The 23,594-nt window shown below is 47.5% G+C and overlaps 1 protein-coding gene across 1 annotated transcript; it reads left to right on the top strand.

Annotated features, from left to right (window-relative positions):
- Positions 1-13,244: 13,244 nt before the first annotated feature.
- LOC144676251 (uncharacterized) lies at positions 13,245-19,596 on the top strand. Its single transcript, XM_078536726.1, has 3 exons — positions 13,245-13,374; positions 16,734-17,098; positions 19,507-19,596. The coding sequence occupies exons 1-3, from the start codon at positions 13,365-13,367 to the stop codon at positions 19,594-19,596; spliced, it is 465 nt and encodes a 154-aa protein (XP_078392852.1). The 5' UTR covers positions 13,245-13,364.
- The last annotated feature ends 3,998 nt before the right edge of the window (positions 19,597-23,594 follow it).

Below are 23,594 nucleotides of genomic sequence, written 5' to 3'. Positions count from 1 at the left end.
TTATTTTCAGCAATATTCAATGTACCAAAAATAATCGGTACAGAATGTCTGTATCCTCTAACCTTGGCAGCGACGCATCCAGTTTTGAAATGTTCGTCACTTAGCTGTTAGGTGCTCCTGACCTGTGGCCTGATACACGAGCACTTTGCAGTCTGCGTTTTTGCCCAAAGCAACAGCTAAGCTCTGACCCGAGCCGGTGTTTACTTAACAGCAGTTAGACTTTGTGGCCTTAAAGAAGACTTCTGCACCTTAACAGCATTGTGTGTATGCTGTAACATCCTGCTGTCCTTCTAAAATAGCCCATCATCTGAGCAGTGTTGGGTGAGACCTAGGTTTACTGGTATGTAGTTCGCTGGATAACATGTCAGAGATAGCTGCCATTGTAAACTCTTAAGGTGGATGCTGGTTTGCTTATTTTGGTCTCCTCCCCGGGACAGGTTGAGGGCCTGTAACATGTGCTATGCATTAATCAATATATTAATGAGTATTTTCCATTTTTTAAAAACTTCCTCTTGGGGGTTCATGGTAGACAGCACTGACTGTGTGACTCTTGCAGACAAATATTGCAATTTAGTACAAGTAAAAGCAAAAAATGCTGGAGAACCCCAGCAGGCCTGGCAGCATTTGTAGCGAGAGAAACGTTTTGAGTCCATTGACTTTTCAGAGCTCTGAAGAAGAGTCATACAGACTTAAAACGTTAACTCTGTTTCTTTCTCCGCAGATGCTGCCAGACCTGAGTGTTTCCAATATTTTTTGTTTCTATTTCAGATTTCCAGCATCCGCAGTGTTTTGCTTTCATGTTACAATTTAGTGTTGCTTCAAATGATGTTTGACTTCAAGTTCTTAGGGGATTTAAGTGAATGGTACAGGAGCAGATCACAGCTCATTTTTATTCTGCTCTCTTCACTCACCCCCCTTCCATTCCTATAGCCAGTCCCCCTCATGGCTTTTGTGGAGAATCCCAGTAAGTAGGTAAGGAACTTTCTCCCAACCGTCCCTAGAAACCTGAGTGCAACTGGTCAATTCGTGCTTTGATTTATTTTTACAACTCTCTCCAGTGCTCTTGTCTTATCACTCTTGGTTTGACATTTGCCTAGAATTCCTATGGGAGATCACTAGCCAGTGATCTGTTGTTGAGTGTACGGATGTGCACACTGGCCTTGGCTATGATGCCCATCCTGGTGAAATTAGCCAGTCAACACAATCTAAGCTCATCCGTGAAGGATAGACACTTTGAGGTGGGACACCTCAGCCGAGACCAAAAATCTTTTAAGTTTACTTTTTAAAATATTCCAAGAGGGATATTCCGAATACTCCATTTTAATTATCCATTTAAATTGAGGTTTGCTAATTAAACATCTCAATGAAAACAGAACCTCATTCTACAACTTTGTCATGGAAAGGTCATTATTATTCATTGCATGTTTTAAAACCAGCCTTCAATTATGTAAAATCAGTTTTTAAATTTCATGAGTTTAAACAAGCTGCAGTGTGCCCAGCACTAGTCATGATGAGGGTAGATTTTTGCTCCTGATGCCTAATCTGTGCACCACCATTCTTGAAACTTGAGTTCTAAATTATGCCCCTTATAGTGACCTGTCCTGCATTGACTTAATTTCACTCAGTTTCATTCGACCCTAGTTTGAGTTGTAGTTCATCCTTAATCAAAAGTGCAAAGACCAGTGGTTAATGCCTATTGCCAAGCTAGCAGCAATAATGCATTTACTGGCAATAGAGAAATCACCAGTACAGTCCCTCCCCAATCTGAATACAGCTTCTGCCCAACTTAAAACTGTGAATTCCAAACACTATTGTCCAATATGGACCTGGACTGGTTCTTGATTGGACGCAGAGTAGTTCAGTTAGCGTCAAAAACTTGTACATGTGAACTGCTTACTAAGTGTTTCCACATCAGACGAGCACTGCATTCTACAATGAAAATATACTGTAAGGCGACTTGTGCTGTTTCTGTGAAGAATCAAATCATTATTAGTAAAATGAAGTCTTGTTTAAAGAAATGACAGTTGTGGCTATATTTGGTATTGCTTTTGGAAACAAATTAAGACGTTCCTATTTTGTGCAGCTGTCACTAAAATGCATAAGATTTCTTGTGTGTATAGCAGAATTTTGCTGTTCAGGGCAAAAGTAATTCAATATTATTGTACTAGCAGTTGCACTTTTGTAAAACAATTAGTTTTTAAGGTGCTGTTCCAATCAGGTTTTCATTGGTTCAGGGCAGGGGTCTGGAATACTCGGAGATCACATTTCACACTATCCCAAAGCGAGTGCTTACATAGGGGGGAGATGGTGATGTGGTGGTAATTTAACTGGATGAGTAACCCAGAGGCCCAGGCTAATGTCCTGGGAACACAGGTTCAAGTCCTACCATGGCAGCTGGTAGAATTTAAAGCCACTCAGTTCAAGGGCAATTAGGGATGGGCAACAAATGCTGGCCTAGCTAGTGATGCCCGGATCCATGAAAGAATAAAGGGCTATCTGTGTGGATTGTAATACACACTTGCTGTTGCATGTTGGAACAATGTGTTTTCAGACCCTATGAGTAACCTATCCTGGGACTAACAATCTAGCCAAGAGAGCAGAATGATTTAGATAGACTGTCATTGTGTGACATCAGGAGGATTGGGAATAGCAGGGTGCCAAATTTGGAAGGTAGACCCATGGTGGGTCTGGTGATCTGGATGTTGACGTTGTCAAATACAGTCCCTGACTCATCCAAGTAACTATGACTTTGATTCGGATCAATGCAGGTTACCATATTTCAATTAACATTAACAAGTATGAGTGGCACACCCTTGTTGGCCCTTAAACAGCTCAAACCGTTTCAAACGGAGTCCCATCACAAGGTAAAACACATGGTTAGCTCTTGTCATACCATTGAACAGTATAGTTCTTGTATGCAATGTAGTTTTTTTCCTTCTCACTCTTCCCTTCCACCACTTCCGCTGTTTGTGTGTGTCTTTCTCGTCCTTCTGTTTCATTTGTACCCCTCTTGTGCCCCTGTCTCTCGCGCTTTCCCCCCTCCCTCCCTCTCTCTCACCGTGTCTTTTTCTCTCGCCCTCCCCACTCCCCCACCCCTTGGCCTTCATGCTCTCTTACCCCCTCTTTTCCAGGCAGTGTATCCCTGACAACGTGGAATAGCGAGAGCTGTGAAATGAAACCTGGGGAATGAGTGATATTGTAACTCTTTCATCCAATTCCCAAGGATGCATGTCTTCTTGAAACAGATCCAAAATCAAACAGGCCTTAATTGTATCAACGTGAGATTTGTGTGCACTATTTATTTTCTGTACTATTTATGGGACAGGAATATTTGGTGGGAGTTTTCCTGGGAAAGGGGCCAAACTTACACAAACAAGCACCAACAGTAAAGGCGTCTCTGACATTGGAGACTTTATTTGTATTTGGAGTAGGGTCGGGGAAGCGGGTGCAGGGGGTAACTTGGTTTGTCTGTTTGTGGAACCGGAAACCTCTGGGTCTGCCCTGCACTTGGATATATTTTTCTATTCAACTACAAAGCCCGTTACTGTGCTGAGGGGAGATTCTTTCAGCTCCCAATGCTTTTGGAAACCGGCTGACCATAACCTGACAGCGTCCTGCTTTATAAGGGGGCACACATAGTCTGAAGTCTCCTGAATCGCCTGTAAATAATGTTCGCAATACAGAAATGTTTTATTTCCTCCAGCATTAAAAGAAAAACAAACTGCAGATAGAGGACTAGCTAAGCAGAGACAGAGTAGCATTGTACGTAATTATTGTTGGATGGGTTAATCTGTAAATACTTATCCTTGGAGTAGGTTCTTTAAGTTTTCTTTTGCTATTTCAGGATTTTGAGGGTGAAATTTGAAGAAAAATGTTTGTGCACAAGGTTAGCGCTGTTGACACAGAGTGGAACATCCCAGTTCAGGTACCCAGTATTGGGTATATCATAACCAGGTCCCTCTAATCTGTTGCAGCAACCCGCAACAGCCCAAAACTCAACAGAGCAATCTTTACTGCATCAGTCTGACATTGTTGACCATCCGCCCCTCCCTCAAATAATTCCAAACATACGAAATAGGAGCAGGAGTAGGCCATTTGGCCCCTTGAGCCTGCTCTGCAATTCAGTAAGGTTGTGGCTGATCTGTTTGATTCGAATTCCATATTTCCATCTACCCCTGATGATAACCTTAGATTCTTGTCAGGCAAGGGAATCAATCTACCCTCCGCCTTAAAAATATCCAATGACCCTGCCTCCACTGCCTTCTGAGGCAGAGTTCCAAAATCTCTCAACCCTCAAGAGAAAAAAATTCTCCTCATCTCTGTCCTAAAAGGGCAGCCCCTAATTTTAAAACAGTGCCCCCTAGTTTTGGAGGAACCCACAAGAGGAAACATCCTTTCCACGTCCACCTTGTCAAGTCCATTCAGGATCTTGTATACTTCAATCAAGTCACCCCTCACTCTTCTAAACTCCAGTGGAAACAAGCCCAGTCTGTCTAACCTTTCCTCATAAGACAATCCGCCCATTCCAGGTATCAATTTAGTAAACCTCCTCTCAACCGCCTCCAATGCATTTACATTCTTCCTTAAATAAGGAGACAAATCTGCATACGATATTCGAGATGTGGCCTCAACAATGCCTGGTATAACTGGAGCATAACACCCTTACTTTCATATTCAATTCCCCTCACATTAAAGGATAGCATTCCATTAGCTGACTTAATCACTTGCTGTACCTGTATACTAACTTTTCATGCACTAGATCCATCTGCCATATTGCCCATTCAACCTATCAATACCCGTCTGCAACCTCCTTATGTCTTCTTCACAACATACTTTCCTACCTACCTTTGTGTCATCTGCAAATTTAGCTATCATGCTTTCACTCCTCTCTAAGTAATTGATATGAATTGTAAAAAGTTGAGGCCCCAGCACATACCCCTGTGGGACTCACTCATCACATCCTGCCAATCAGAAAAAGACCCATTTATGCTTACTCTGTTTTCTGCCAGCCAGCCAATCTTCTCTCATGCTAATAAGTTACCCCGACACCAGGAGCTTTTATTTTCCATAATAACCTTTGTTGTGGCACCTTATCAAATGTCTTCTGGATGTCCAAGTGCAGCACATCTACAGGTTCCCCTTTATCCACAGCGCATGTTACTCTTTCAAAGAACTCCAATAAATTGGTTAAACATGATTTCTCTTTCACAAAACCATGCTGACTGTACCCAATTACTTTGAGTTTTTCTAAGTGCCCGGCTATAACTTCCTCAATGATCAACGCTAACACCTTCCCCATGACAGACGTCAAGCTAACTGGACTATAGTTTCCTGTTTTCTGCCTCGCTCCCTTCTTGAATAGATGGGGTATATTTGCCACTTTCCAGTCTGATGGAATCTTTCCAGAATCTAGGGAATTTTGGAAAATTAACACCAACGCATCTCCTACCTCATTAGCCACCTCTTTTAAGACCCGAGGATGAAGTCCATCAGGACCGGAGACTTGTCAGCCCACAGCTCCATCAGTTTGCTCAGTACTGCTTTCCTAGTGATTGTAATTTCACCAAGTTCCCCTCCCCCTTCCACAACATGATTTACAGCTATTACTGAAATTTTTTTGTATTCATTATAGTGAAGACAGAAGCAAAATATTGTTAATTTCACCCGCCATTTCCTTATTATCTTCCATTAACTCACCACTGTCACTCTCTAGAGGACTAACACTCACTTTACTTACCCTTTTCCTGTTTAAATACCTGTAGAAACTCCTGCCATCTGTTTTTATATTTTTAGTTAGCTTCCTCTCATACTCCAATTTCTTACCCCTGCTTAACTTTTTAGTCATTCGCTGCCATTCTTTATATTCTGACCAATCACCTGACCTGCCACTCATCTTTGTGCAGTTATATGCTTTTTCCTTAAGTTTGATGCTATCTTCTTTAGTTAACCACAGATGGTGGGTCCTTCCTTTAGAATTTTTCTTCATAGTAGGGATGTACTTATTCTGAAATATCCCCTTAAATGTCTGCCACTGCTTCAATATTGATCTATCCCCCTAGCCTAGTATCCCAGTTCACTTCAGCTAGCTCAGATTTCATGCCCACATAGTTGCCCTTATTTAAGTTTAAAATACTAGTCTTAGACCCACTCTTCCCCTTTCCAATTGGATTTAAAATTCAATCATATTGTGGTCACTGCTACCTAGGGGTGCCTTTACCCTGAGGCCTCCTGTCACATTACACAATATCAACGTCACTAGGAGATAGCCAAAGTTGCCGCCTCCTGTGCTATAATTCAAAAGAGAGCAGGTTATATTAGACTTGATATTGTGTAATTTCAAGCATGGAGGAAGACATTAATGTGTTGATCTATTTGTGCTGCCAATTTGCTTCAATCTTGAGTCACCAAGTTCTATAAAACTGTTCAAAATACTGCAGCTTGCATTTTGGACAGGCTTTATTGTACTAAATCTACTGAGACAGTGGGGATCAGATTGATGACAAAAGTCTCAGCTTCCATTGCAGCACTCACTTAGGGAGGTGGTGGCATACTGGTAATGTCAATGGACTAGTAATCCGAAGCCCAGCTTAATGCTCTGGGGACAGAGGGTCAAATCCCACCTTGGCAGATGATGGAATTTAAATTCAATTAATAAAATCTGGAATTAAAGCTAGTCTCAGTAATGTGACAACAGAATCATTGTTGTAAAAACCCATCTGGTTCATTAATGTTCTTTAGGGAAGGAAATCTACTGTCCTTACCTGGCCTTACCTACGTGTGACTCCAGGAACACAGCAATGTAGTTCACTATTAAACGCCCTCTGAAATGGCCTAGTAAGCCACTCAGTTATATCAAACCGCTAGAAAGTCTAAAAGGAATGAAACCGGACAGACCACCCTGCATCGACCTAGGCACCAGACACGATAATGGCAAACTCAGCCCTGTTAACCCTGCAAAGTTGTCTTCACTAACATTTGGGAACTTGTGCTAAAATTGGGAGAGATGTATCACGGACTAGTTAAGCAACAGCCTGACATAGTTAACCTCGCGGAACCCCAAACGTGCCATTGCACCTCGGGGTATTGCAGCTCAGATCCACCAGAGGTGGCGACACAGTGGTATACAGTCAGGAGGGAGTTGCCCTGGGAGTCCTCAATATCAACCCCGGACCCTCTGAGTTCTCATGACATCAGGTCAAACATTGGCAAGGAAACCTCCTGCTGATTACCACCTATTGTCCCACCACAGCTAAGCTGATGAATTAGTACTCTGTGTTGAGCACAACTGAGGATGGTAAGGGTGCAGAATGTATTCTGGGTGGGGGACTTAAACACCCATCACCAGAGTGGCTCAGCAGCACCATGAGTGGCCGAGACCTAAAGGACATACCTGCTAGACTGGGTCTGCGGCAGATGGTGAGAAAACCAGCAAGTGGGAAAAATCTACTTAACTTCGCCCTTACCAATGCAGCTACATCTGTCCATGATAGTATTGGTAAGAGTGACAACTATACAGTCATTGTGGAGACGAAGTCCTGGCTTCACATTGAGGTTACACTCCATCGTGTTGTGTGGCATGACTACCGTGCTAAATGGGATAGATTTCACAGATCTAGCACCTCAAAGCTGGGATTTGATGAGGTGCTGTGGGCCATCAGCAGCAGCAGAATTGTACTCAAACACAATCTGTAACCTCATGGCCTGGCATATCCCCCACTCTACCATTACCATCAAACCAGGGGACCAACCCTGGTTCAATGACGAGTGTAGGAGGGCATACCTAAAAATGAGGTGTCAACTTAGTGAAGCTATAACACAAGACTACTTGCATGCCAAAGAGTGGAAGCAGCAAGCAATAGAGCTAAGCAATCCCACAAACAACGGATCAGATCTAAGCTCTTGCAGTCCTGCCACACCCAATCGTGAATGATGGTGGACAATCAACTCACTAGAGAAGAAGGCTATACAAATATCCCCATCCACAATGTTGGGGGAGCCCAGCACAATACTGCAAATGACAAGGCTAAATCATTTGCAACCATCTTCGGCCAAAAGGGCCGAGTGGGTGATCCATCTCGGCCTCCTCTGGAGATCCCAGTATCACAGATGCCAGTCTTCAACCAATTTGATTCACTCCATGTGATCAAGAAATAGCTGAAGGCACTGTACACTGCAAAGGCTATGGGCCCTGACAACATTTCAGCAATATTACTGAAGACTTGTGCTCCAGAACTAGCCACGCCTCTAGCCAAGCTGTTCCAGTACAGCTACAACACTGGCATCTACATGTCAATGTGGAAAATTGTATCCATAGAAGGCAGGACAAAGCCAACCTAGCCAATTACTGCCCCATCAGTCTACTCTCGAACATCAGCAAAGCATTGGAAGGGGTCATCAACAGTGCTACCAAGCGGCACTTACTCAACAATAACCTGCTCACTGATGCCCAGTTTGGTTTCTGCCAGGGTCACTCAGCTTCTGACCTCAACAGCTTAGATCCAAACATGAACAAAAGAGCTGGACTCAAGGGGTGAGGTGAGAGTGACTGCCCTTGACATCAAGGCAGCATTTGACTGTGTGTGGCATCAAGGAGCCCTAGCAAAATTGGACTCGATGGTAATCAGGGAGAAAACTCTCCGCTGGTTGGAGTCATACCTAGCACAAAGGATGATGGGTGTGGTTGTTGGAGGTCAGTCATCTCAGTTCCAGGACATCACTGCAGGAGTTCCTCAGGGTAGCGTCCTAGGCCCAACCACCTTCAGCTGCTTCATCTATGACCTTCCATCATAAGGTCAAAAGTGGGGATGTTCGCTGATGATTGCACAATGTTGAGCATTATTCACAACTCCTCAGATAATATTCAGGCTCGGGCTGATGTCATGAGGTATAATAGTTTTCATATTTTTCTGGTTTATTGTGAAGTAGGTTTATGGGGGTAAATAGTTAGGTCTGTCTGTGTAATTTAATTACATTTTGGAGCCAAGCAGACTAAGTTGGAGTTATCAATAGGAGTAAGGTGTAAAATTGTCTTTAAAATGCTAAGTAGGTAAACATGGTTGGGGTCTTAGCATGTAAGGTGTGAAGACAATTTGCATTTTTAGATAGTTGAAGGGAGGTGTGAATTTCAAAGAGGTTAATGAGAATATTGGCAACATGAAAAGATTTATATTATGAGAAAGGCAAAGTTTTAAAGACTTATGAAACAATAGAATTTACATATTAAAAGAAAAACATATATAAAGGAGAATGAGGCTCTGTGTCAGGAGAAGGCACTGTAAGATCCAAGAGGTGTGAGAAATAGCCTTAATGAAGCCTGCAGTATTTGTGCATAAGCCTGCTGTCTACAGAAACTGGAGCTGTATCAAAATTCATTTGGAATTCCACTGTCCAGGGTATTGTGTTAATTTGCTGGATCTATTTAAAATCTAAAATTTATTTTTGGACTGTTGCCTTAAAGGGGGATGTAACTGGGAGTCGGGTTAATTAGGAATTTTCAAAGTTATTACAGAAGTAAGTTGTATGTATGTGCTTGAAATATTGTTTTTGTTAATAAATATTTTTTTAAAATCTCTAAAAAGTCTTGGTGGGCTTCTTACTCCTGAATTCAGTGCACGCATCTCAAATTAAATACAAATTGCAAAACCATTGTGATAGCGCGATCAAGTTTTCCTTGTGGGTTTGATCTGCCTTTATCTGCAACTTCCTAACATTGATAAGTTGCAAGTAACATTGGTGCCACACAAGTGCCAGGCAAGGACAATCTCCAACAAGAGAGAATCCAAATATTTCTCCTTGACATTCAATGGCATTACCATCACTGAATCCCCCACTATCAACATCCTGGTGGTTACTATTGACCAGAAACTGAACTGGACTAGCCATATAAAGACACTGTCTACAAGAGGAGACCAGAGGCTGGGAATTCTATGTAGAGTAGCTCACGCCCTGACTCCCCAAAGCCTGTCCACCATCTACAAAGCACAAGTGAGGACTGTGATGGAATACTCTTCAATGGCCCAGCCACCACCTTAAAATATTCACTCCCTCCACCACCAACAAATAGTGGCAGCAGTGTATGCCATCTACAAGACCCACTGCAGCAACTCACCAAGGCTCCTTCAACAGCACCTTTCAAACCCGTGACTGCTACCATCTAGAAGGACAAGGGCAGCAGACACATGGGAACACCACCACCTGGAAGTTCCCCTCTAAGCCACTCACCATCCTGACTTGGAAATATATCACCTTCCTCCACTGTCACTGGGTCAAAATCCTGGAACTCCCTCCCTAACAGCACTGTGGGTGTACCTACACCACATGGACTGCAGCGGTTCAAGAAGGCAGCTCACCACCACCTTCTCAAAGGTAATTAGGGATGGGCATCAAACTGGTCTAGCTAGCAACACGCACGTCCTGTGAACCAATAAATTAAAAAAAATAGGAGTTGCGTTGCTGTTGCTTGTGATGCAATGGAAGCTGCAACATCAGCCATCAGAAGCTGCATCGTGGTTGGGTCCACAAGTGCCAATGCAGTTGGCCACCACTTTCATGCCAGGAAGGATGGGCTTCAAATTCAGTGTGAAACTGGTGCTGAACCATCAACATCACCCACACCCCCCCACTCCCGCCACCGTCCCAACCCAATACTCCTGGGCATTGATCACATGCTTTTTGGCAAGCTTCTCAGCCATCAGCGTCTTTCTGTAGGCTGCCCCATCAACCTTCTCCACTGGAGTGGGCATCTGCTTGTCTTCGCTGCAGCATGCCTAGCTCCCAGCTCTAATCTCTTCTTGAAGACCCATGCAGTCAGAATCTAAGCTGATGGTTGTGATTGTGAAATAAACTGGCTTCTCACTGTTCCTTCACTGCCCCCAGGTTTCCCCTCTCGGGTATCTGAAAGGAAAAAGGCACAATGGTCAAGATGCAGTGTTGGGATGGGGGAAGAGTAAGAGGCGCATGCTCAGACCATCCGCAGCATGTAAATCGAAAGTGAGTGTGGAATGAGGGAAAAGTGAAATGAGGGTACCATCATATTCGATGGCTGCCACTGGCTGCCCCCTTAGCAACGGGCATCCCAATAATAAGCAGCACTGCCTCTTTCATGAGAGTTAGGACATACAGCCGAGCCTCTACCCCTCTGGTTACTACTGGCTCCATGTCCAGCAAGAAAGAGGTAAGTGTGTCAGTGAGTGTTGTGCAACCTGTCTGGCTCGTCTGCCTGTAACAGTTTGTTTTCATTGCTGTGTGTGTGCACAAGCTGAGAGGTGGATGTGAAACTTGCAGCCGGGCTAACTATGTGAGGTTCTGGTGGAGTGTGTGACTGTCAGATATGAACCTAGTTAATAGAGATTATGTGATGGGAGGGTAGTGAATTGAGCAGTGTCTGAGGCTGGTGTTGCAGTTGGTCAGCTACAACATTTTACGTATGGTGCATTCACTTACCTTGACTACTTGTCTTATGTCATTGACCTTCTTGCGCCACTGCATCCAGGTTCTCAAGGCTTGACTCCTGGCATTGACCTTCATGGTTATTTGCTCCCAGTACCCTTTAAGCATGTGTCTGGAGGGCCTTCTGGCCCCTACAGATGAACATCATTCTCCTTTTCCACCATGGCCTCACCATGCAGCATCCATAAACCGTGGAGCCCGCGCTATCCCATGTCATTTCATTCTTCACTGTTTTCCAGGTCAGACTGACTTTCTGTATGACTGCCAGCACCTGGTCCAGTCACAATGCACTTTCCCCTTGCCCAGAAAGCTGGCTTTAATTGGTGCCGCAAGTTACGATGTTGGGTCCAATGCAGCATTGGGCAGCAAATGAACTGCATGCCTAGTGCTGGCTGTGTGCAGCAATTATTCAAATGAGCAGACATCACAAAGACAGCCTACGTTCCATTGAGCAGGAATGGGTTAATTGTGCAACGTGATACCTGTGCCTGTTTTGAGGGAACTATCCAATTTTGGCCCCATGCTGTTGTACTTTTTATTTTAGATCCCTAATTCCTCTGGCACGGCTTCCTCATTTAGCCTACACTCGTCACTTGAGTAGCATCTTTTGGAAAAGCGTAAGTCCCGCCCTTGAGAATCCTGTGTTTACAGAATTAGTGGTTGTGTGTGTTTTACAACTCAAAAACATGCACATGTTTTACACCATTCAGAGCACTTGCCAGGTATTAGAAAGTAGTGAGGGCTGTGTTTGGGTGCTATTCCCTCCAGGGATGAATATCCTGCCAACAGTCATTGCCAAAGCCACTTAGATGAGGCACGGGAAGGAGCCTGCAGTCATGCCCAGAAACAGTCTGCACCTACGGGAGTAAGGAACCCTTAGGGGTGGGGGGGGAGTGGTGGAGGGTAGCAGGGGAATACCAAAAAAAATAGCACTTGTTACAAAAGAGTGAGTTTGGTTTTAACCCAGCGTCAGCTGTGGGTCCATTGGTTTCATTATCATCTCCGAGTCAGGAGGCTGTAGCTCCATATTATAATTCAGACACATGAGCACAAAAATAAAGGCTAACACTTCAGGGTGGCAGGGAGAGCACACTGCACTGTTAGAGTTGCCATCTTTCAGATGAGATGTTAAACCGATTCATGGCTGATCTTGGGCTTCAACCCCACTTTCCCACCCACTCCCTAAATCCCTTAATTCCTGGAGACACCGAAAATCTGTCCATCCCAGCCTTAAATGTATTCAATAATGGAGCATCCACAACCCTCTGGGGTGGAGAATTCCAAAGATTCACAACCCTCTGAGTGAAGAAATTCCTCCTCATCTCAGTCCTGAATGGTCAGCCCCTTATCCTGAGACTGTGACCCCCACCCAGTGTTTTAGATTCCCCGATCAGAGGAAACAATCTCTCAGCCTCCACCCCTATCAAACCCCTTCAGAATGTTATAGGTTTCGATGAGATTGATTTCTGAGAGTTGATGCTGGGTAACCAGGTCCCAATGCCATGGGTGTGTCAGCAGCTCTGACCAGTGTCCCTCTCTCCCCCAACTCTGGCAGTCCTAATCCCGAGTGTTCTCAGAATTTACTGTTTCTGGAAGGCAGGGAAAGGATGAGCTTTGCTGACATAGATCACTGCTCCCTCCACCCCTGCGGGGAGAGACCTGGTCACCTTGGGCAGGCCAGCCAGGGGTCAACTAACAAAATAATAATATCCCAAAGTCACAACCCAGTGAAGCAATTGACCAACCTCCTTGCAATTCATTCATTCAAAGATTCATTCCACTCTCCCCCAGACTGAGGGGAAAACTTCCTGCCAATAAAAGCAGCATTGGAAATCAGGCATTTTCTGGAATTATAAACAATCCCACCTCCCAGCGACTCTATAAAAACTCAGACAGCACCCGCTTCACAACACACCATGGCTTCAGGTAAGAAAAAAAAAGCGAAATGTTTAACATACTGCCTTGGAGTGTGTTTGGAAATATTTTAAAGTGGATATTGCGATGTTTGAATGTAGAGTAAGCTTAAGTTATAATATTGGGTTTAAGTTGCAGTAAGTGAAAGCAGGGTTGGGTTTAAGTTGCAGTAAGTGAAAGCAGGGTTGGGTTTAAGTTGCAGTAAGTGAAAGCAGGGTTGGGTTTAAGTTGGCTCTCGCTGTCCATTAGTAATGTTGGAGTTGTAACTTTGCTCAGTAATGTTGAGAAGGTTGGTGAGGAACCTTCTCATTCAGGCGGTATCTCAGTAGCTGAACCCTGGTACTGGGAGTTGAGAGTTTACTCGGGTTCTTGTCCTGTCTAAACCCCGGAGAGGTGGGGAGAGCCCTGATACTGGTGTTAGCAATTATAATAAAAAGGAGAATGGGGTGAAGGAGCTTTGTGTTCAAGTGTTGCCTGAAATGATATTTTGTGATGGTGATGGTGACTGGCAACTAACATCTGCAGAGGAGACTGTTGGAAATACAATGTGATACTGAACGGCGGGACAGGGGGATACCGAGGGCTGAACATTCCCACCGCTTTCTACTTTTACTGTACCAATATACTCAGAGTCACGGACCTGATGGAAACTGGGATTCCTCCTGCATCATTTTGCTGTGATTATATCTTGCTCTTTACCTGAGCTGCTGATTTTGCACCATCCAGACTGGAGTTATACCGTGGGTTGGGATCGTACACTAGCCACCAACCAAACGGGTGGCTCCCATCTCCCTGCACTGGGCTGACTCCACAGATAAATGTTTGGATGATTTTTAGAGAGCACGTGGACCTTTCGTTTGCTGAAAACACTTAAAACTTAGAAAACTTCAAAAATAAACCACCAGTGAGGAAATCTGAAATAAAGACAGACAATGCTGGAAAAACTCAGCAGGTCTGGCACATCTGTGAGGCTGTCCTTGAGTAACCTGGCTCCAGCTGTTTAATGTGGTATATACTGTTTTCCTGAATCAATTCTCCTTTGTGTCCGATTCTAATAGAAAAGCTAGTTTTCATTTTATTTCTCTCATTTGCAAATTCAAAAATTCAGGTTGAACCCAAACCGTTTGGCGAAAAGTGGGAAAAATATAGAGAAAAGGATTAAAATTTGTGTTTTGCTTGATAAACAGAAGAAAAGATTTGTTTCTGTGAAGTGATTTATGATCTCGCTCAGAAACATCCCAAAGTACATTGAATTCCTTTAAATTCAGCAATGGGATGAAAACCATATTTTTATGGCATTAGTTGAGTTTGTCTATTTAGGACAATTAACAGAAGAAGGATAGAGATAGCCTGCAATAATTTTGTGAACATGAAGGATGCGTTAATGAGAAAGCTAAAGCAAGTTACAAGGAAAGAACTCGTGAGATGCTACATTCTATCCACTTTCCCATCTATCTCACAAACCCAGATAATGAGTAAAGACCATGAAAGAAAATTGAGGCCTTTGAAATGTGGACGCTAAGACACACGCTAAAAATTCCACATAAAGACCAGAAGACAAATGAAGAGGTGTTTGAAACTGTAAAGGAAAAAAGAACTCAAACATCAACTCTGACATCCAGGAAAGAAAATGACGGTATTCCGGCTGTTTGAACAGAGCTGGAAAGCTATAGATCTCTTCCAGAGGGTAAAGTGGAGGTCAGCAGGAAGAGGGGTCAACCTGGGAGTAGGTGGATGATGGACATCAGAGCGGTTACAGACAAGCTACCAGGGAGTGTGAGGACGGTGCAAGACAGACGAGTGTGGCGTATCAGCACAGCCGGTGATCTGGTTGGAGTAGCTACAAACAGCAGCGGCTGCAGCCGCAGGTTGAGAGAGAACTGCTGGGCAGTAAACCAGGAGAACATTATTTTCTTTAAATGGTGGCATCCACTGGGACAGCTAGCAGGCAAGGCCTGGGTTTAATCTCTCACCCAAAGGATCGAACGCCCCAACCCACCGCAGCAAACCCTCAGCAGCTCGGACAGAATAAGATAAAAGCTGCAGGCCAATTTTTAAAGTTACTAATTATGAAACTTGTTGTTTAGAGGAAAGTGAGTCTAGGGGAATGTACACTTGTTCAAAGGTAGGAAGGAGAGGTTTGTATTTATATAATATCTTTCATGACCTCGGGTCATTCCCAAAGCACTCTACAGCTAATGAATAGTTTTGAAGTGCAGTCATGATCCACTATCTGTTGCAAGCATATAGGTGGGCTACTCAACTGCAACAGCCACCACAACCTAGCCTGATGATGATTTCCACACTCAGTGCTGTTCAGCATGGGGGTCTTTGGAAGGTGGGAGCCTTTAGCTCATTCTCCTTCCCCTAATCCCAAAGGGTTGGAGCTAACTCATGGAATCATGGATTGGTGGACCATTCAGCCCATTGTACCTGTGCTGGCAGAGCTATAAATTAATCCCACTGCCCTGCTCTTTTCCCTTAGCCCTGCAATTTATTTTCTCATTAAAATATTTATCCAATGTTCTTCTGAAAGTTACTGTTGAACCTCCTTCCCTTTCAAGCAGCGTGTTCAAGATCAAAGCAACTGGAAAATAATGTGTCCCAAGTGTGAAGTTATCCACTTTGGTCGGAAATGTACCCACCTTCCCTAGGGACCCGGGTTTGAATGCTGCTATGGCAGATGGTGGAATTTGAATTCAGTAAATAAAAGTCTGTAATTAAAAGTGTAATGATGGCCATGAAGCCATTGGAGATTGTTGTAAAAACCCATCTGGTTCACTAATGTCCTTTAGGGAAGGAAATCTGCCGTCCTTACCTGGTCTGGCCCACATGTGACTCCAGACCCACAGCAATGTGGTTGAATCTTAAATACCCTCTAAGCAAGGGCAATTAGGGATGGGCAATAAATGCTGGCACGGTCAGCGACACCCACATTCTGTGAATGAATAAAAAATCCAGTGAGCACCAGAGTGAGAAATCTGATCATAGCAATCACAATCCCTTTGTAAAGAAACAGGCAAACCTGAATGCAACTTGTAACAAAAAACGGAATGACCTCGCCCACTGCTTATTTAACAGCACGCAGATCTTGTGATTTGGTGTATTTTAGCAGCAGGATAATACCACCTGGCATCACATCAGCTCAGCAAGGGGTCAGCAAGGGGTCAGCACTTTTGGGGAAGGAAGGGACGGTGAAGACCAAGAACTTCACTGGTCTCATTCTTTATAATGTTTTCTGGAATCCCCTGACTGATGGCCATCATTGTCAAGCATTGCTTTGCAAAGTGCACATTCTCCGCTGTACATCACAGAGTCAAATATTGAATAATGTAGTTCAATCCTAAAATATTTTCCTTGATTGGAATCAGATTGTGGCAAGATCTTTGCTAAAGGCCAGGGGATGACAGAGCCTCAGGCTGCCAAACCCACACACAATGACAATCACAACGCCGGGGACACCAAAGAGAACATCAGTGATGCCACAGTGAACAATGATGCCAAAGAAATTGCCAATGATGGCAAAGGAAGTCCCAGTGATGCTAAAGTGAGCAGTGATGCCAAAGGCAGTGCCAGTGATGGCAAAGAGAGTGCCAATGATGCCAAAGGAAGTGCCAGTGATGCCAAAGTGAGCAGTGATGCCAATGAAAATGCCAATGATGGCAAAGGAAGTCACAGTGATGCCAAAGGGATTGCCAGCGATGCCAAGGACAAGTGCAGCAAAAGGCATAAAAAGGTAAATAATGCCCTGTTCTATTTTTATTTATGTTTCCCTGCCCTCCTTCTTTCCCCGTCAGTCACACTGTAAAGGCCAATTGAACTGCCAGCTCTTCCCTTAGTGAAGTCTCTCTTTCAACCTCTGCCCAAATGTCCACTTTTCACGTGTGAGTTTAGCGGTGAGCGTTGACAAATCATTCACACGTGGCTGTGCCTGGGCTGATCCCTTCTGGCATCTACACACCCAGGGAGGGTCGGGGGGGGGGCTATAGAACAATGGCCGGGGGCAGGAACCCTGGGCTGATTCTCCCTCCCCTCCAACCCTGTGCTACAATATTGGGGCCAATTCTGTCTTGTCTGCTGTGAGCTTTTGTCTTTATAACTCCTCATTTCTACTCTGTTATTTGAAATCTTGTTTGTTGGTGTTACTTTATCCCCTATGTTGAAAGATTTATTTCAAGCTCACCCTTCCAGATGATGAAAGGGGGATCAGATGCCCTCACTGTGAACATACAATGAAAGGCCAACACAGACAGGCTGTTACATTCTATTGGTATAATTCACTTAGTGTCAATGCCAGCACTTCTCAAACAGTGAGATTTGATTTCTGACTTTCTTCCCAATTCTTCAAGGACAAAAAAAAGGAAAGGGGTTAAACACAGGAGAAAATAGGAAATTCTTATGTTAAAATCTGTTTGAAGGAAGCAACAGTGAATGATACTAATGAACCACTTTACATTGTTCATATGTTGCATGTCACCAATTTAACCATCTAATCTACCAATTTAAAGTGATTGGTAGAATGATTAGAGGGGAGATGAAGATAATGTTTTCACCCAGAGGGTTGTAGGGGTCTGGAACTCACTGCCTGAAAGGGTAGTAGAGGCAGAAACCCTCAACTCATTGAAAAGGTGTCTGGATCTGCACCTCAAGTGCTGTAACCTGCAGGGCTACGGACCAAACACTGGGAAGTGGGGTTAGGCTGGGGTGGCTCGGTTTTCGGCTGGTGCAGAGATGACGGGCTCTGTGGCCTCTTTCTGTGCCCTAATCTTTCTATGGCCGGGATTTCCTGGCCCAGCCGAAAAGTGGGACTGGGCAATCCCGTGGGAGGTGGGGCTGGAAAATCCTGCCCTGTGATCCTCAGTTACATTGTGCTCTGAATCTGCTCGGGGTGTTACTTCTTGTGGTCGACTGTAAATTGCTGGATCCCTTGTATTTGATGTCGGTCCCTATGTTCTGAAATAGAGATAGGATAGTATGAAGCCTTAATTATCTTCAAGTCCTACATTGCACATTGCAAAGATCTGGGATAAAAGAAAATGATTAAATAATCCATTTAACAACTTTCCCTGTTAAGTAGCTGATGGGCTCACATTCACGTAGAGAATATATAGCCTTTCTCCCTAAACTGTTCCTGATCTTTCTCAGTAATCCATCTTGATTCCAGATGAGAGGGCAGAGTAAATATCCAGATGAACTAGTGACGTTTGCTATCAGTGTAATCTGATCACACTCTGATCCATCAAATACTGTGACTCAGCGCACATTGATGGTCATTGACCCATAACATTTCCTCATAGTGCGCTTGTTAACAAAGCCAACTCCTTTGTGTTAGAGTGTAGAATAGTTTGAATGTAATGCACAGGGAGAATATTCTCTGTTGGATCTCCTGTTGCCATGGTGACTGTTTCCTGTTCTTTGTTCTCCTCCTCCTGAAGGTGCAGACTGTAAGTTGGGAGTTTGGTTCCACAGGGTCTGACTGCTTTTGGATGCAGCCACTCTGCATGTGTGAGCCTAGACCTTGAATGTTTGTTGACTGTTTGACTGTGGGAGGCAGCACTGCTGACTCTGAGATATCTCCACACATGCACGTTTGACCAAAATGATCAGAAGCCGAAACTCTGGTCGACTATCTCCCCCGCCTGTTGTAATTGGAGGCCCTGAGATAGTTGTAACGTTCCCCACTGTCACTCTGGCTGAGCTGAGATAACTCCCTATGAAGTCAGCATCCAACCTGGGCTTCCCTGACCTTACTGTCCAAAGGATGCACCTGCCAATGAAGCAGGGCTTCCCCAGTGAGCAGTGTTAAGGTGGTGGGGACCCAGTGCGCCTATAATAAAGTCCCATCTCTCCCAACAAGATGCCAAAAGTCATAAAAATAAAAAGCAATAAAGAACTGGTAACCCAGCGGAGTGGAGGGAAATGGGAAGCAGTAACTGCCACTTCCTGCAGTGTCACTAAAGTCGGGAATATCCAGCAATGGTGTTGCTGTGGAGGAACAGTGTCACTGACCTCAGCATGTACAAAGTGGGAGTAACTCATCAGGCATATGCTATATTGAGGAAAGTTTTAATAAAATGCTCTTTCAGCCAACTGGAAATGCCTGAGCCTCCATGTTGACCAGGACCTGTTTCTCTTTAACACCAGGGAGGAGATGGCCCATCCCCCAGCTCCAGCTCCAGCTCCAGCAGCAGTTCCTCAGATAGTGAAAGTGAAGGAACGGTGAGTTTTGGATAATCCTCATCTTTTCAATAACCGATTATTATGGGTGCGATATATCTGACAATAAGCTACGGTGTCAGGGTGGGTAATGTACTCTCCTCTCTGGAGTCAGAGATTTGTGGATTCAAGTATGACTCCAGAGACTTGAGTGCAAAATCGAGGCTGATACTCCAGCGCACGACTGAGGGAGTGCTGCACTGTTGGAGGTGCATTGTTCAGATGAGGAGTTACACTGAGACACCTTGGCTGCCTGTAAAAGATCCCATGGAACTATTGGAAGAAGAATGGCAGTAATCCCTTCGCCAATATTTACCCCTCAATCAGCATCGCTAAAATTGATGATGTGGTATTTTATTTAATTGCTGTTTGTGGGACCTTGGCTTCTGAATTTGCTACAATGACTGCATTTTACAAGCACTTCACCAGTTGTAAAGCACACGCCGGCAAGAAAACATGCAGACCGAGAACACGCCTGGACACGCGTGACGGGCAGAAGTCGGGACTTTACTGTATCAGAAGGTGCCAGACCCGGGAGGAAGATGCCCATCACGTGCTGGCTGGATTCTCACGGACATGGCTCCACCACAAAGCAGCTCAGGGAGGGTGAGAGGGTCTCCATTGACGCCTGTGGCATGATTCAGAACGTCACAGACTCGGCTGTGGGCTGCTGTGGATGATCATTGAGCGGGGGCGGGGGGGGTGGGAGAGGAAGGTCCAGCAGTGAGCGGGAGAGGAAGGTGTATCGGAGGGGGTAGGGGAGGGGGAGGAAGGTGTATCGGAGGGGGTAGGGGAGGGGGAGGAAGGTGTACCGGAGGGGGTAGGGGTTGGAGGGAAGGTGTATCGGAGGGAGTAGGGGAGGGGGAGGAACGTGTACCGGAGGGGGTAGGGGTGGGGGAGGAAGGTGTATCGGAGGGGGTAGGGGTGGAAGAGGAAGGTGTATCGGAGGGGGTAGGGGTGGGGGAGGGGAAGGTGTATCGGAGGGGGTAGGGGTGGGGGAGGAAGGTGTATCGGAGGGGGTAGGGGTGGAAGAGGAAGGTGTATCAGAGGGGGTAGGGGAGGGAGGGGAAGGTGTATCGGAGGGGGTAGGGGTTGGAGGGAAGGTGTATCGGAGGGGGTAGGGGAGGGGGAGGAAGGTGTATCGGAGGGGGTAGGGGAGGGAGGGGAAGGTGTATCGGAGGGGGTAGGGGTTGGAGGGAAGGTGTATCGGAGGGGGTAGGGGAGGGGGAGGAAGGTGTACCGGAGGGGGTAGGGGTGGGGGAGGAAGGTGTATCGGAGGGGGTAGGGGTGGGGGAGGAAGGTGTATCGGAGGGGGTAGGGGTGGGGGAGGAAGGTGTATCAGAGGGAGTAGGGGTGGGAGAGGAAGGTGTATCGGAGGGGGTAGGGGTGGGGGAGGGGAAGGTGTATCGGAGGGGGTAGGGGTGGGGGAGGAAGGTGTACCGGAGGGGGTAAGGGAGGGGGAGGAAGGTGTACCGGAGGGGGTAGGGGTTGGAGGGAAGGTGTATCGGAGGGGGTAGGGGAGGGGGAGGAAGGTGTATCGGAGGGGGCAGGGGAGGGAGGGGAAGGTGTATCGGAGGGGGTAGGGGTTGGAGGGAAGGTGTATCGGACAGGGTAGGGGCGGGAGAGGAAGGTGTATCGGAGGGGATGGGGGTTGGAGGGAAGGTGTATCGGAGGGGGTAGGGGTGGGAGGGAAGGTGTATCGGAGGGGGTGGGGGTTGGAGGGAAGGTGTATCGGAGGGGGTAGGGGAGGGGGAGGAAGGTGTATCGGAGGGGGTAGGGGTTGGAGGGAAGGTGTATCGGAGGGGGTAGGGGAGGGGGAGGAAGGTGTATCGGAGGGGGTAGGGGTTGGAGGGAAGGTGTATCGGAGGGGGTAGGGGAGGGGGAGGAAGGTGTATCGGAGGGGGTAGGGGAGGGAGGGGAAGGTGTATCGGAGGGGGTAGGGGTTGGAGGGAAGGTGTATCGGAGGGGGTAGGGGAGGGGGAGGAACGTGTACCGGAGGGGGTAGGGGTGGGGGAGGAAGGTGTACCAGGGGGTAGGGGAGGGAGAGGAACGTGTACCGGAGGGGGTGGGGTGGGGGAGGAAGGTGTATCGGAGGGGGTAGGGGTGGAAGAGGAAGGTGTATCGGAGGGGGTAGGGGTGGGGGAGGAAGGTGTATCGGAGGGGGTAGGGGTGGGGGAGGAAGGTGTATCGGAGGGGGTAGGTGTGGGGGAGGAAGGTGTATCGGAGGGGGTAGGGGTGGGGGAGGAAGGTGTTTCGGAGGGTGTAGGGGTGGGGGAGGGGAAGGTGTATCGGAGGGGGTAGGGGTGGGGGAGGAAGGTGTATCGGAGGGGGTAGGGGTGGGGGAGGAAGGTGTATCGGAGGGGGTAGGGGTGGGGGAGGAAGGTGTTTCGGAGGGGGTAGGGGTGGGGGAGGAAGGTGTTTCGGAGGGGGTAGGGGTGGGGGAGGGGAAGGTGTATCGGAGGGGGTAGGGGTGGGGGAGGGGAAGGTGTATCGGAGGGGGTAGGGGTGGGGGAGGAAGGTGTACCGGAGGGGGTAGGGGAGGGGGAGGAGGGTGTACCGGAGGGGGTAGGGGAGGGGGAGTAAGGTGTATCGGAGGGGGTAGGGGAGGGGGAGGAGGATGTACCTGAGGGGGTAGGGGAGGGGGAGGAAGGTGTACCGGAGGGGGTAGGGGAGGGGGAGGAAGGTGTATCGGAGTGGGTAGGGGTGGGGGAGGAAGGTGTATCGGAGGGGGTAGGGGAGGGGGAGGAGGATGTACCTGAGGGGGTAGGGGAGGGGGAGGAAGGTGTACCGGAGGGGGTAGGGGAGGGGGAGGAAGGTGTATCGGAGGGGGTAGGGGTGGGGGAGGAAGGTGTATCGGAGGGGGTAGGGGTGGGGGAGGAAGGTGTACCGGAGGGGGTTGGGGAGGGGGAGGAGGGTGTATCGGAGGGGTTAGGGGAGGGGGAGGAAGGTGTACCTGAGGGGGTAGGGGTGGGGGAGGAAGGTGTACCGGAGGGGGTAGGGGAGGGGGAGGAAGGTGTACCGGAGGGGGTAGGGGTCGGGGAGGAAGGTGTACCGGAGGGGGTTGGGGAGGGGGAGGAGGGTGTATCGGAGGGGTTAGGGGTGGGGGAGGAAGGTGTACCTGAGGGGGTAGGGGAGGGGGAGGAGGGTGTACCGGAGGGGGTAGGGGAGGGGGAGTAAGGTGTATCGGAGGGGGTAGGGGAGGGAGAGGAAGGTAAATCGGAGGGGGTAAGGGTGGGGGAGGAGGGTGTACCTGAGGGGGTAGGGGTGGGGGAGGAAGGTGTATCGGAGGGAGTAGGGGTGGAAGAGGAAGGTGTATCGGAGGGGGTAGGGGTGGGGGAGGGGAAGGTGTATCGGAGGGGTAGGTGTGGGGGAGGAAGGTGTATCGGAGGGGGTAGGGGTGGGGGAGGAAGGTGTTTCGGAGGGGGTAGGGGTGGGGGAGGGGAAGGTGTACCGGAGGGGGTAGGGGTGGGGGAGGAAGGTGTATCGGAGGGGGTAGGTGTGGGGGAGGAAGGTGTATCGGAGGGGGTAGGGGTGGGGGAGGAAGGTGTTTCGGAGGGGGTAGGGGTGGGGGAGGAAGGTGTTTCAGAGGGGGTAGGGGTGGGGGAGGGGAAGGTGTATCGGAGGGGGTAGGGGTGGGGGAGGGGAAGGTGTATCGGAGGGGGTAGGGGTAGGGGAGGAAGGTGTACCGGAGTGGTTGGGGAGGGGGAGGGAGGTGTCCCTGAGGGGGTAGGGGAGGGGGAGGAGGGTGTACCGGAGGGGGTAGGGGAGGGGGAGTAAGGTGTATCGGAGGGGGTAGGGGAGGGGGTGTACCTGAGGGGGTAGGGGAGGGGGAGGAGGATGTACCTGAGGGGGTAGGGGAGGGGGAGGAAGGTGTATCGGAGGGGTTAGGGGAGGGGGAGGAAGGTGTACCTGAGGGGGTAGGGGTGGGGGAGGAAGGTGTACCGGAGGGGGTAGGGGAGGGGGAGGAAGGTGTATCGGAGGGGGTAGAGGTGGGGGAGGAAGGTGTACCGGAGGGG

Source organism: Cetorhinus maximus, unplaced genomic scaffold (genome assembly GCF_964194155.1).
Source record: "Cetorhinus maximus unplaced genomic scaffold, sCetMax3.hap1.1 HAP1_SCAFFOLD_1452, whole genome shotgun sequence".
NCBI classification, from domain to species: domain Eukaryota; kingdom Metazoa; phylum Chordata; class Chondrichthyes; order Lamniformes; family Cetorhinidae; genus Cetorhinus; species Cetorhinus maximus.
This window is presented reverse-complemented; position numbering and strand designations above follow the sequence as displayed.

What these genes read in the sequence shown, in the direction of transcription:
- LOC144676251 (XM_078536726.1), top strand. An exon ending in GCAGCAAAAGGCATAAAAAG is followed by an intron (nt 17,099 to 19,506) that starts GTAAATAATGCC and finishes CTTTAACACCAG; the next exon opens with GGAGGAGATGGCCCATCCCC.